This window comes from Erinaceus europaeus, chromosome 20 (assembly GCF_950295315.1).
Source record: "Erinaceus europaeus chromosome 20, mEriEur2.1, whole genome shotgun sequence".
Taxonomy (NCBI): Eukaryota; Metazoa; Chordata; class Mammalia; order Eulipotyphla; family Erinaceidae; genus Erinaceus; species Erinaceus europaeus.
The window spans coordinates 16,069,907-16,084,785 of NC_080181.1; the positions used below are offsets into that span (position 1 = coordinate 16,069,907).

The 14,879-nt window shown below is 45.4% G+C and overlaps 1 protein-coding gene across 1 annotated transcript in view; it reads right to left on the reverse strand.

Annotated features, from left to right (window-relative positions):
• CEP164 (centrosomal protein 164) overlaps positions 1–14,879 on the reverse strand; it is an 87,727-nt gene that overhangs the window by 54,233 nt on the left and 18,615 nt on the right. The window contains exon 3 of the mRNA XM_060179999.1: positions 6,290–6,401. Within this exon, the coding sequence (XP_060035982.1) occupies positions 6,290–6,401 (112 nt within the window). The remainder of the gene's footprint in view (positions 1–6,289; positions 6,402–14,879) is intronic.

The following is a 14,879-nucleotide window of genomic DNA, read 5'->3' on the forward strand; positions in this document are numbered from 1 at the left end:
AATCTCCAAACTATTGTTTTGGAACAAAGGTACTTCACAAAATTTTACAAAACTAAATCCAATAGTGTATCATTCATGACCAAGAGGAATTTATTCCCAAAATGGAAGGACAGTTTAACATTTAAAAAATCAATTAAGTGTACTGACAAAGATATAAAAATCATATAATACTATCAATATATGCAGGAAAAATAAAATGCAATATTTGTCTCTGATTTAAGCTCTCAACAAGATAGGAATGGAAGGGGACTTCCTCATCCAGACAAAGAACAGTACTGGGAAAACGGACAGCCATATGTGGGAAAGAAATTAAAAAAAAAAAAAAAAAAAAAGAGAGAAACCAGACAGACCATCACTCAACACCAAATATTAAGACCAACTCAAAATAGATCAAATACCTGGATACTGCACCTCAAACTATAAAACACATAAAAGAAGAAATCAGCTGGGGCTACTAGGTGGTAGCTCACCAAGAAGAACACACACATCATCACTCAGGGACCTGGTTTCAAGCCCCCAGTCCTCATCTGCAGAAGTGAAGTTTCATGAGAGGTGAAGCAGTGCTGCAGGTGTCTCCCCTGTCTCTCTCCCCATTTACCTCTGTCAAAGATAGAGACTAGGATAAAGTGGGGGAGCTCCCAGGATAAAGGGGGGCTCCTATCAATAAGCCTAGTGGGGAAAAAAATCAGGAGTCCAGGTGGTGGCATACCTGGTTAAGCACACATTATCACCATGCACAAGGACCCAGGTCCGAGCCCCTGCTCCCCACCTGCTGGGGGAACACTTCATGAGCAGTGAAGCAGGTCTGCAGGTTTCAACCTTTCCCTACTCTTCACTATCTCCCTTCCCCCTTAATCCCTATCTGCCCTATCTACTAAAAATAGAAAGAAAAAAAAAAAGGAAATTAAAAGGGCAACAAAAAGGAAAATAAAGATATTTAAAAATAATAAAAAATAAAAAAGGAAATTAAAAATAAAATGGACAAAAAATATATACATACACACTATTACAGGACACCCTAAAATATGAGCTACTTAGGAATAAAAGTGACAAGATATGGGCAAGACATGTACACTATTAAATTTATCTTAGAGATAAGCAGGTGCTGCAGGTGTCTATTTCCCCCTTCCCTCTCAATTTCTGGCTGTCTCTATCCAGTAGATAAAGAAAAAGAAAAAAGAAACTCTATGTCTCCTATTTTAGAAGTGGAAACTAGCCTAGAGTCTGAGTCTCATAAAACTCTTTAAAAAAAAAAAAAAAATCCACGTATAGCACCAAAGTAAAAGACTCTGGGTGGGTGTGTGGGTGGGGAGAATACAGGTCCAAGAAGGATGACAGAGGTCCTAGTGGGGGTTGTATTGTTATATGGGAAATTGGGGAATGTTATGCATGTACAAACTATTGTATTTACTGTTGAATGTAAGACATTAATTCCCCAATAAAGAAATTTAAAAAAAAAAGCCCATGTTCAGCAGAGAAGCAATTACAGAAGCCAAAACTTCCACTTTCTGCACCCCCAGAAGGTGGTCCTGGGTCCATGCTCCCAGAGGGATAAAGATTAGGGAAGCTTTCAAGGGAGGGGATAGGATACAGAACTCTGATGGTGGGAAACGTATGGCATTTTATCCCTCTTATCCTATGGTTTTTGTCAATATTTTCTATTTTTTTATTTTATGAATAAATTAAATTTAAAAAACTAAAAAAAAAAAAAAAAAAAGGAAGAAAGGTAAAGAAAATCATCAGCTATGGTGATAGCACAGCAGCAAAGCACCAGGCTGGCAAGCTTTCAACTCCAGAGGTCCCGGGTTCCACAGCCAGCACCACCATACGCCAGACCTAAGTGGTGTTCTGTTCTCTCATAAAAATTAAAAATAAGGAGGGGCCGGGTGGTGGCACACCTGGTTGAGCACACGTTTTAATGCTCAAGGACCCAGGTTCAAGCCCCCAGTCCCCACCTGCAAAGGGAAAGCTTCACAAGCGGTGAAGCAAGTCTGTAGGTATCTCTCTCTCTCTCTCCCTCTCTATCTCCTCTGCCTTCTCGATTTCTGGCTGTCACTATTCAATAAAGAAAGATAATAATAAAAAAAATTTTAATAATAAATAAATAGGAAAGAGAGAGGATAAGAAAGGGAAGGAGGGAGGGAAGTAATGAGGAGTCTGGGAGGTGGCACAGGGGTAGAACACTGAATTGGAATGCATGAAGTCCCAGGCTTGATGTCCAGCACTGCATAAACCACAGACCAGCCCAGGGAGCCCCTGGCACATGGGATGCCAGGGACCAAACTTGGCACCCCATGCTTAAAAGTCCAATGCTTCATCCACTGCACCACCCCCTAGGAAAATCAAATCTTTAAAAAGAAAATGCCAAGCTGATTCTAAAAATCCGTATGGAAATGCAAAGAACCTATAATTGTGAAAATGAAAAACCTGTAAAAAGCAGTGAGAGGGAGGGAAAGGGAGAGAGAAGGAAAGAGAAGGAAAAAGAGAGAGAGAAAATGGAGAGCAAAGTTGGCAGCAGATTTACCCCAAATGGCTTTAAGATATATAATAAAATGGGGGCCAGGCAGTGGTGCACCTGGTTTATCATACACATTACCATGTGCTTGGACCCAGGTTCAAGCCCCCAGTCCCCACCTGCAGGGGGCGTGCTTTGCAAGCAGTGAAGCAGGTCTGCAGGTTTCTCTCTCCCTCGCTACCTCCCCCTTCCCTCTCAATTTCTTTCTGTCCTATTAAATAAATAAAAACATACTGAATTTTTTAAGTAAATTTTTTGGTTTAATAAAAATCACCCTTGAAAATGTGAATATTTATTTTTTAATATTTATAATAATGCTACGGTAATTAAGATAGTATAGTTCTGGGAGTCGGGCTGTAGCGCAGCGGGTTAAGCGCAGGTGGCGCAAAGCACAAGGACCGGCATAAGGATCCCGGTTCGAACCCCGGCTCCCCACCTGCAGGGGAGTCACTTCATAGGCGGTGAAGCAGGTCTGCAGGTGTCTATCTTTCTCTCCTCCGTCTTCCCTTCCTCTCTCCATTTCTCTCTGTCCTATCCAACAACGACAACAACAATAATAACTACAACAATAAAACAACAAGGGCAACAAAAGGGAATAAATAAATAAAATAAATATTTTTTTAAAAGATAGTATAATTCTGGGGAGACAGGCAGTGGCACATGCTCAAAGACCCAGGTTTAACCACCAGGCCCCCAGGGCAGACTTCACAGTGGCGAAGCAGTACTGCAGATGTCTCTCTTTCTATCTCATCCTTCCTGCTCAATTTCTGTAGGTAGGTAGGTAGGTAGGAAGAGAGGAAAGGAGGGAGGGAGGGAGGGAGGAAGAGAGAGATGAAGAGGAAAAGAGAAAGCAGGACACCAGGAGTGGTGGGTCTGTCATGCAGGCACCCAGCCCCATCAATAGCCCTGGTGGTAATTAAAGAGAGAGTATAGTACTGTTGTAAAAGTAGGCAATAGATGCAAGAACAGAATTATCTAAATCAGGTATTTCAGCAGCCCCTATCTAAAATTTAAGAACTTTTATTATAATAAATAATGAGATACAGAGCTGGGAAAGTACCTTACATATGTGAGGGCCTGGGCTCGATCCCAGGCATAAGAAAAGAAAGGGGGAAAAGTTGTTGACACTTTCCTTACAGGACATGGGAGTGTGAGCCACCACTAGCTAGTGCATGACAGCAGCTGTCACAGGACTGGCACAGCCGGCATGTAACCAACCAACATTCCCTGCCTGCCAGCCACCTTTTTAAAAAAACATCATGACAACCATCTATGTAGCATGTGCTCACCCAGGTCTTACTATACTGACGATATTCCTCCTGTGCTTCTTAAACAGAAAAGGTACCAAAAACAAAGTACATGGATGGATGCAGACAAACTCATCAAGATGCAGAGAGAGGGGGAGTCGGGCGGTAGCGCATCGGGTAAAGCACAGGTGGCACAAAGCGCAAGGACTGGCGGAAGGATCCCGGTTCGAGCCCCAGCTCCCCACCTGCAGGTGTTGAAGCAGGTCTGCAGGTGTCTTATCTTTCTCTCCCCTTCTCTGTCTTCCCCTCCTCTCTCCATTTCTCTCTGTCCTATCCAACAACAACAATAACTACAACAATAAAACAACAATGGTAACAAAAGAGAATAAATAAGTTTAAAAATTTTTTAAAAAAAAGATGCAGAGAGAGGAGTTGAGATGCTAGATGTCAGGCAAATGTGGGTCAGGGTGAGAGCCACAGACAGAGTGGACGCCAGCATCCTCCAAGCTCAGCACCCGGAACTCTGGGAGCAAGGCTGATGTGGCTATTACACAAAGGATGTCATGAAGCTGGAGATGGTCCAGGGAAGAGCAGCTACAGGGATCAGAGTGCAGGGAGCCTGCCATGCACAGAAAAGCTGTCAATACATAAAAGGACTGCAGCTCTTGACTGTCATTCTGAAGGACAGCCAACAGGTTTCATATCTCAGAGCAGAACTGTACCATGTCCACAAAAGCCACAGGCTCCTGGCAGAGGAGGGGCCCCTGAGACATCTGGGGCAAGCTTGGGACAGTCACAGGGAAATCCTGTGCCATGGGCGTGTGCTCAGGGCACTTGGTGAAGGGAGAGCTCTACGCAGGACAGAGCAGAGCAGAGAAAAGTGCCACCTTGGGTGGGGTAGGCTGCAGTGCTGCGGAGGAGGAGACCCCGGTAGCTGCCATGACTTCTTTTAGCTCCTCCGCCAGGGCCAGTCTGTTTCCACCACAGCACCTCTACTTCCCTGAGCTAAGTGCCTGCATGTCTGCACCTCACACTGACACTGAGAATGCGAGTGAACCCAGGAAGTTAAGTTAAACCAGTCATCCACAAGCTCCACAAGCTCCACAAGCTCCACAAGCTCCACAAGCTCCACAAGCTCCACAAGCTCCACAAGCTCCACAAGCTCCACAAGCTCCACAAGCTCCAGGCTGTTTTCAACAAGACACCATCACTCTCCAGATAGTGTACCAGCAGTTATCTGGGCCTGGGGAGAACAGAAGTAATTTTGGGGTGATGGCCAGTGGCTATAGGGTCTTGGTAAGGTGGCAACAATGTTGTCTAACACTATAAATATGCCAAGGAAGGAAGAAGAAAGAAAGGAAGAAAGGAAGGAAGGAAGGAAGGAAGGAAGGAAGGAAGGAAGGAAGGAAGGAAAAAAGGGAGGGAGGGAAGGAGGGAGGGAGGAAGGGAGGAAGGGAGGAAAGAAGGGAGGGAGGAAAGGGAACCTGAACCTGTACACTTTAAATGCTTGCACTGTACTGTATGTCAATTCTATCTCAATAAGGTCATAAAAAAATACTCTTGGGGGAGTGCAGCAGGGTAAGTGAAGCAGGTCTGCAGGTGTCTTTCTTTCTCTCCTCTTCTCTGTCCTCCTCTCTCCATTTCTCTCTGTCCTATCCAACAACAATGACAGCAACAACAATAACAACTAAAACAAGGACAACAAAATGGGAAAAATGGCCTCCAGGAGCAGTGGATTTGTAGTGCAGGCACTGAGCCCCAGCGATAACTCTGGAGGCAAATAATAATAATAATAATAATTACTATCACTCTGTAGTCCAGGAGGTGACACAATGGACAAAGCATTAGACTCTCAAGCATGAGGTCCTGAGTTTAATCCCCAGCAGCATATGTACCAGAGTGATATCTTGTTCTCTCTCTCTCCTCCTATCTTTCTCATTAATAAATAAAATCAATGAAATCTAATATATATGTATATATAATCACTGTCATTATTAGTCTACAAGGGATGATGACACCATGTCCTCAGTGAAGCTGACAGGCCTGGCCCAGAGCAACAGCACCCAGGACTCTGGGTAAAGTGTGGACCCCTCCCAAAGACCACTCAGGTGCCGTTGCTCAGGTCCAAAGTACCTGCAGTCGAGCAGAAAGGTGGCCTATGCTGTCCCCAACTCTGCAGAGCTCACCTCCAGAGGCCAGAAGACAATCACCCAGTAGCATACACACCTTGCTGTGCATGAGATCCTGGGTTCGAACCCTGGCACTACAAGGAAGTACCATAGTACCATGGGCAGGACCAGGAGTTCCACAGATGGTAAAGCAGTGCTAGAAGATGGGAGGAGGAGGAGAGGAGGGGGAGGGGAGAGGGGGGAGACTGGATCAGGGCAGCCACTCAGAGAGATCACACATGCACAAGGCCCTGGGTGCATTCTGCAGCATCATATAAAACAACACAGCTGCCCTCTGTGGTCAGGCTTCATCTGCCTGCAATGGGACATGTTGTTGGGCCATGCCCATGCCCACTTACCATGGTTTCCATTCCATGGGCAGTGGGGCCACAATGCCCTCCCGAGCCAGCCACATCAGCTCTGGTTCCTTGATGGGGTCAATACCAATCTCTCTGGCAAATTCAAGAATTTCTGTAAGGAAAGGCAGAAAGGCAGGGAGGTAAATTTATCCTTTTTTTTTTATTCCCTTTTGTTGCCCTTGTTATTTTTTTATTGTTGTTGAAGTTACTATTGTTGTTGTTATTGATGTCGTCGTTGTTAGATAGGACAGAGAGAAATGAAGAGCAAAGGGGAAGACAGAGAAGGGGAGAGAAAGAGAGACACCTGCAGACCTGCTTCACCTGTGAAGCAACTCCCCTGCAGGTGGGGAGCCAGGGGCTCTAACAAGGATCCTTATGCCAGTCCTTGTGCTTTGTGCCACCTGCACTTAACTCACTGCACTACCACCCGACTCCCGAGTTCATCATTCTTAATACCTGAGTACTATTCCATTGTGTATATAGACCACAACTTGTCTGCCACTCATCTGTTGTTGGACACTTGGGTTGCCTCCAGGTTTTGGCTATTACAGATTATGCTGCTATGAACATAGGTATACACAGATTTTTTTTTTTTTTGGATGGGTGTGTTTGGTTCCTTAGGATATAGCCCCAGGAGAGGAATTTCTGGGTCTTAGGGTAGGTTTGCAGAAAATGTCTCAATTTTATACATGTATCACATGTATCAACAACTGTATTTATTGTAAAGCATTAACCCCAATGGAAAAACAAGAGGAGGGGGAGTCAGGCGGTAGCGCAGCGGGTTAAGCACAAGTGGCGCAAAGCACAAGGACTGGTGTAAGGATCCCGGTTCAAACCCCTAGCTCCCCACCTGCAGGGCGAGGGTCATTTCATAGGTGGTGAAGCAGGTCTGCAGGTTTCTATCTTTCTCTCCCCCTCCTCTCTCCATTTCTCTCTGTCCTATCCAAGAACGCCGACGTCAATAACAACAACAATAACTACAACAATAAAACAACAAGGGCGGGAGTCAGGTGGTAGCGTAGTGGGTTAAATGCAAGTGGTGCCAAGCGCAAGGACCGGAGTAAGGATCCCGGTTCCAGCCCCCGGCTCCCCACCTGCAGGAGAGTCACTTCACAGGCAGTGAAGCAGGTCTGCAGGTGTCTTTCTCTCCCCTTCTCTGTCTTCCCCTCCTCTCTCCATTTCTCTCTGTCCTATCCAACAATGGCGACATTAATAACAGCAACAATAATAACTACAACAATAAAACAACAAGGGCAACAAAAGGGAATAAATAAATAAATATTTTTTTAAAAGAGGAGGAGGAGGAGAAAGGTAAAAGGGCAGGGAAGGAAGAGGTGGGCAAGAATGAAAAGAAGATCAGTCAGCCTTATGAGATAATAAGACATCTAGATAGTGATCTCAGGGCTGGGTGGTAGGGCAGTGGCCTTAGGGCACATGGCACAAAGCAAACAGACAGGCTAAGGATCCTGGTTTGAGCCCTTGGCTCCCCGACTGAAGGGGGGGGGTCACTTCACAAGCAGTGAAGCAAGTCTGTAGGTGTCTTTCTTTTTCTCCCCATCTTCCCCTCCTCTCTCCGTCATATCTAACAACAACAACAGCAATGACAGCATAACAATAAATAGAGTGGGAGTCAGGCAGTAGCGCAGCAGGTTAAGCACAGGTGGTGCAAAGCACAAGGACTGGTGAAAGGATCCCAGTTCGAGCCCCTGGCTCCCCACCTGCAGGGGAGTCTCTTCACAGGCGGTGAAGCAGGTCTGCAGGTGTCTATCTTTCTCTCCCCCTCTGTCTTCCCCTCCTCTCTCCATTTCTCTCTGTCCTATCCAACAATGATGACATCAATAACTACAACAATAAAACAACAAGGGCAACAAATGGGAAAATAAATAATAAAAATATTTTTTTAAAAAATTTGGTCTTTGGCTATAGTTCAAAGCTCCTAAATCCCTTAGAATTTTCTGAAATACAGGAGCCAGGAGGTGGCACATCTGGGTCCCATATCTTACAAGCCCCAGAGATAACTCTGGTGGCAATAAAAAAGGGGCTGGGCAGTAGCGCAGCAGGTTAAACACACATGGAGCAAAACGCAAGGACCAGCATAAGGATCCAGGTTCAAGACCCCGGCTCCCCACCTGTAGGCGGCTCGCTTCACAGTCGGTGAAGGAGGTCTCCAAGTGTCTATCTTTCTCTCCCCCCCCCCCGCCGTCTTCTCCTCCTCTCTCAATTTCTCTCTGTCTTATCCAACAACAATAGCTATAACAATAAGAACAATAACAACAAGGGTGACAAGGGCAATAAAATGAGATAAATAGCCTCTGGGAGCAGTGGATTCGTAGTGCAGGCACCAAGCCCCAGTGATAACACCCCCCCAAAAAAAAAAATCCCTGTCCTCATTTTTTTTTTGCCTCCTGGGTTATTGGGACCCCAGGTCAGATCAAATCGATGGGGTTTACAGTCAACAATATTTATACACCTTTCCACATTTGGGAGCTACTCTCTTCCCTGATCCAGCTTTCTGGTCCTTTTTCCAGCCATGACATCATCTCCCCAGACCATAACTTGGATCCACCTGCATATTAGGTTTCAGGCTTGGAGAAAAAAAAAAAAAAAAACTAGTATAGTCACAAGCCCTTTGGAATAGAACTATCTACAAAATGGAGACACCCCCCCCCAACTCTTCATCTGCACTATTCAAGCCTTTAGGTTCATCATTAAATTGATTTATTTATTTTTAAATATTTATTTTATTTATTTATTCCCTTTTGTTGCCCTTGTTTTATTGTTGTAGTTATTGTTGTTGTTGTTGTTGGATAGGACAGAGAGAAATGGAGAGAGGAGGGGAAGACAGAGAGGAGGAGAGAAAGATAGACACCTGCAGACCTGCTTCACCACCTGTGAAGCGACTTTCCTGCAGGTGGGGAGCCGGGGTTCGAACCCCGGATCCTTATGCCGGTCCTTGTGCTTTGCGCCACCTGCGCTTAACCCGCTGCACTACAGCCCGACTCCCTAGGTTCATCATTAGTCAACAACTTGTTTGGCTTTATATGTTAACTCTCTTTTCAGCCACCAGGTTTCAGATGCTACCGTGATGCCAACCAGACTTCCCAGGACAGACAATCCTACCAATGTGTCCTGGAGCCCTAATTCCCCAGAGCCCCGCCCCACTAGGGAAAGAGAGATAGGCTGGGAGTATGGATCAACTTGTCAACACCCATGTTCAGTGGGGAAGCAATTACAGAAGCCAGACCTTCCACCTTCTGCATCCCATAATGACCTTGGGTCCATACTCTCAGAGGGATAAAGAATAGGGAAGCTATCAGGGGAGGGATGGGATACGGAGTTCTGGTGGTGGGAATTGTGTGGAGCTGTACCCCTTCCTATGTTTTTGTCAGTGTTTCCTTTATATATTTTTTTAGATTTTATTTATTTATTAATGAGAAAGATAGGAGGAGAGAGAAAGAACCAGATACCACTCTGGCACATGTGCTGCCGGGGATCGAACTCAGGACCTCATGCTTAAGAGTCCAAAGCTTTGTGGTCTGGAAGGTGGCGCAACGGATAAAGCATTGGACTCTCAAGTATGAGGTCCTGAGTTCAATCCCCGGCAGCACATGTACCAGAGTAATGTCTGGTTCTTTCTCTCTCTTCCTTTCTCATTAATAAATAAATAAAATCTTTTTTAAAAAAAAAAAAAAAAAAAAGAGTACAAAGCTTTATCACTGCACCACCTCCAGGACCATGGTGTTTCCTTCTTATAAATAAAAAAATTTTAAAAAACGAATAGAGGAGGAGGAGGAAAGGAAGAAGGAGAAGATGAAGAAGACAGGGAGAAATGTGAGACAGAGAAACAGAGCATCACTCTGGCACACTTGCCCATGCTAAATGTAAACAGAGTCTAACACTTCATCCACTGCATCACCTCCTGGGCCACAGCATACCCTTTATTATACAATAAGCCAGTGAAAATAAGCAGTGATTTCCCTGAGTTTCATGAACTGCTCTTAGCAAAGGATGGGAGGGACCACAGTGGGGGTGTCCTAGGACCTCTTTTGCCAACTGCTGATCAGGGTCACCTGGGACCTGTGGCTGGCATCTGTGAATGTGACCAAACCTCCAGACAGAGAACCGGAGTTGAACTGTACCATAGGACACCCAACTGGTGTTGGGGGAAGTGGTGTGTCAAAAAAAAACCCTCATCTGGTGTCAGAAGAATGCCTGTGAGAATAAAGAAAAAAAAAATGACTGTTTTCACTTCACTACCTTTCTTCTCTCAATGTTCTTGCAGTTTTACTTTTCTAAATCTGACATATCTAATTGTTCTCTGAAATTACATTGAAAATGTCATATATGAAATCAAGCACCAAGAATATAATCTGAAGCCAACATGGCAAAGGTAAAGGGGAGAAAATGTTAAGATCAGGACTTCAGTGGGGGCAGCCTGGGAAGTGAAGCAGCAGCTGAAGAACCCAGACTGGTAAGCCAGTAGACTCAAGTGAGAGCCCTGGCATTGTGTGTGCCCGAGTGATGCTTTGGTTTTTTTTCCTCTCTCCTTTATAAAGAGACAAGTCTTTTTTTTAAGACTTCAATGGAACTAGGGTCTCAGAAAGCTCCCCCACTACCACATCCAGAATGGAGAGCAGCCTGGCCAAGACCCAAGGCTTACAAGATCTTGATACAAGAGTGCTCACCAGGGGGTCAGGCGGTAGCGCAGCGGGCTAAGCATACATGGCACAAAGCACAAGGACCGGCATAAGGATCCCGGTTCGAGCCCCAGCTCCCCACCTGCAGGAGAGTTGCTTCACAGGTAGTGAAGCAGGTCTACAGGTGTCTCTCTTTCTCTCCCCCTCTCTGTCTTCCCCTCCTGTCTCCATTTCTCTCTGTTCTATCCAACAATGACATTAATAATAACGATAATAATAACCACAACAATGGTAAAACAACCAGGGTAACAAAAAGGGAAAAAAATGGCCTCCAGGAGGAGTGGATTCATGGTGCAGGCACCAAGCCCCAGCAATAAGCCTGGAGGCAAAAAAAAAAAAAAGTGCTCACCATTCAGTCAGCAAGCATCACCCCAACAAGTACAGATGACTTAGCCTCAGGACCCTTTCCAACACCCCAACAGAGAACAGCCAGGTGAGAAGTGCTATTTGGGAGAAGGGAGAGGGGAGTGCTGTTGCCATGGAAACAGAGAAAGTCAGCTCTCCTTCTGCCCTGGACCAGGGGGATCTGAGTAGAGGAGGTGAGAGGATCTGAGTAGAGGGGTGAGAGGAAAGCAGTCTTCTCCATCAGCAAATCCTCTTCTCCTTTTTCAACCTTACTATCTACTATGGCTTCTATGACATGATAGCTTCTATGACCGGCTATCATGTTCCAGAGCCAAGCATTTATCAATAGTAGAGCTTTTTTGTCAGAGGAGTAGGGGAGAAACTGCCTTCAGATAACTGAGTGGGAAGACAGCTTAACTGTTATGCAAAAGAATTTCACGCTGTGGCTCTGAGGACCCAGGTTCAATCTCCAACACTACCATAAACCAGAGTTACACAGTGCTCTTGGGCACACATAGGTACAAAGTGCAAGGACCTGTGCAAGGATCCCAGTTCGAGCTCTTGGCTCCCCACCTGGGTCACTTCACAAGTGGTGAAGCAGGCCCGTAGGTGTCTGTCTTTCTCTACCCCTATCTTCCCCCTTCCCTCTCAATTTCTCACTGTCTTATCCAAAAAATCAAAAACTGGCCACAAGAGTAATGGATTCAGAGTGCAGGCACCAAGCCCTATCGATAACCCTGGAAGCAAAAAAAAAAAAAAAAAAAAAAGACTATTTAGTCAAGAGGGGAAAAGATAGGAGAGGTAAAAGATGTCACTGAAGCTACTAGAAACGATGCTATCACCAATCAATGGGCATCAAGACATGAGCACTACCAAACTGGGTCATCTCAGCGAGAATCAGGAGACTGACTTACCTGGAAAATAGGAAAGAAAACACACTTCTTCAGAGGACCAGCTGGAACATGGCTAGCCAGTGACTAATTTATTCACTGATTTCACAAATGACTGGAGTGTCTCTTTATGTGCCAGTCATTCCATGCCATGAGTAAGAGACAGATGGTCTCTGTGCTGGTAAGGCTTACACTCAGGAAAAAGTGAACAGATAAACAGAGGACTCAAAGCTTCTGGGCAAGGTCATGAGAAGGTACAGGTCAAAGGCAATGGGACACTCCTTCTGAAAAGGGTGATCAAGGGAGCCAGGCAGTGGTGCGCCCAGTTAAGCTCAAGGATCCCTGCAAGGACCCAGGTTTGAGCCCCAACTCCATACCTGCAGCGAGGATGCTTTACAAGGAGTGAGGCAGGTCTGCAGGTGTCTATCTTTCTCTCTCTCTCTTTCTCTTTCTCTTATCTATCTCCCCCTCTCAACTTCTCTGCCCTACTGAATAAAATAGAAAGAAAAAATAAAAAGGAAAAATGTCCACCAGCAGCAGTGGGTTCATAGTGCCAGCACCCCAGTGGCAAAAGAAAGAAAGAAAAGAAAACAGGAAAGGAATGAAATGAAAGGAGGGTGGGATAGATAGCATAAGAGACTTTCATGCCTGAGGCTATGGAGTCCCAGATTCAATCCCCCACATCATCATAATACACAGCTGAGCAGTGCTCTAAAAAAAGGGGGGCAGGGAAAGGGTGATCAAAAAACAGAATCAAAAAGAACCTCTGGAAAGCAAGAGCTAGGTCACGCAGCAGAGCACATGCCTGGCAGTGTGTGAGGCCCTGAGTTCAAGTGCTGGCACTGAGTAGAAGAACTAGAGCCTGCACACCAGGAGGAGCAGTACAATGGTGCCTCACCTGTCTCTTCCTCTTTCGAAAAATATAAAAGATAGGGCTGGCTAAATAACTCACCTGGACAATGTGCTGCTTTGTATGTGTGACCCACGTTTGAGCCCAATCCCAGAACCCTGAAGGAAGCTTTGATGGTGCTGTGGTCTGTCTCTCTGTCTCAGTCTCTATCTCTATACCTCTCCCACTCTGTCTCTCATTCTCTATCTAAAATTAAAATACTGGGGCGGGGGAGAAAACAGTTATACAAAGGCACTCTCGTGCTTGAGGCCCCAAAGTCCCAAGCTGAATCCCCTACTCCACCATAAGCCAGAGCCTGTCAATGCTCTGGTAGAAAAAATAAAGGGGCCAGGGAGTGGCACACCTGGTTAAGCGCACACACTACAGTGTGCAAGGACCTGGGTTCAAGCCCCTGCTCCCCACCTGCAGGAGGAAAGCTTTACAAGCAGTGAAGCAGTGCTCCAAGTGTGTGTGTGTCTGTCTCTGTCTCTGTCTCTCTCCACCTCCCCTCCCCTCTCAATTTCTTTGTCTCTATCCAATAATAATTTTTAATTAAAAAATAAAAAATAAAAATAGTAATAATAATAAAAAATTGTACCTAGGGGAGTCGGGCAGTGGCATAGTTGGTTAAGCGCACGTGGTGCAAAGTGCAAGGACCAGCTTAAGGATCCCGGTTCAAGCCCCCGGCTCCCCACCTGTAGGGGAGTCACTTCACAGGCGGTGAAGCAGGTCTGCAGGTGTCTGTCTTTCTCCCCCTCTGTCTTCCCCTCCTCTCTCCATTTCTCTCTGTCCTATCCAATAACAATAACATCAATAACAACAATAATAACCACAACAATGTCAAACAACAAGGGCAACAAAAGGGAAAATAAATGTATAAAAAAATTGTACCTAGGCTAGGCTGCAGTGCACCTGGTTAAGCACACACATTACAATATAAAGGGACCCAAATTCAAGTACCCTGTCCCCACCTGCAGGAGGGAAGCATTACTCGAGGTGGAGTAGTGCTCTAGGGCTCTTTACTTATTATTTATTTATTATCTTTACTGTATAGAGACAGCCAGAAATTGAGAGGAATGGGGAGACAGAGAGACACCTGCAGCACTGCTTCAACACTTGTAAAGTTTTCCTCCTGCAGGTGGGGAGCAGGGGCTTGATCCCTGGTCCTTGTGCACTGTAACATATGCACTCAACCAGGTACACCAACACCAGGCCCCCGGGCTCTCCCTTTCTATCTCCCCTCCGCTTCACAATTTCTCTCTGTCCTGTAAATAAATAGTATTTTTAATATTTATTTATTCCCTTTTGTTGTCCTTGTTGTTTTATTGTTCTAGTCATTATTATTATTGATGTCATCATCATTGTTGGATAGGACAGAGAGAAATGGAGAGAGGAGGGGAAGACAAAGAGGGGGAGAGAAAGATAGACACCTGCAGACCTGCTTCACTGCTTGTGAAGTGACTCCCCTGCAGGTGGGGAGCCGGGGGCTCAAACCAGGATCCTCACGCTGGTCCTTGCACTTTGCGCCACGTGTACTTAACCCACTGCGCTACCGCTCAACTCCCAAACATTTAATATTATTCATAAATTTACTTCAAGTTTGAGAACTACTCAGCCCTAACCCAACTTCTCAGCCCTGTTCTCTACTCTGACACCATCTTCTCAGACAATATTTTTATCCAACTTCATTTTAGCTATCAAACTTGAGCAAAATTGGTGATAGTCATGGGCCCCTAGAAACATGCCTAAAATAGACTTCCTATCTTTCT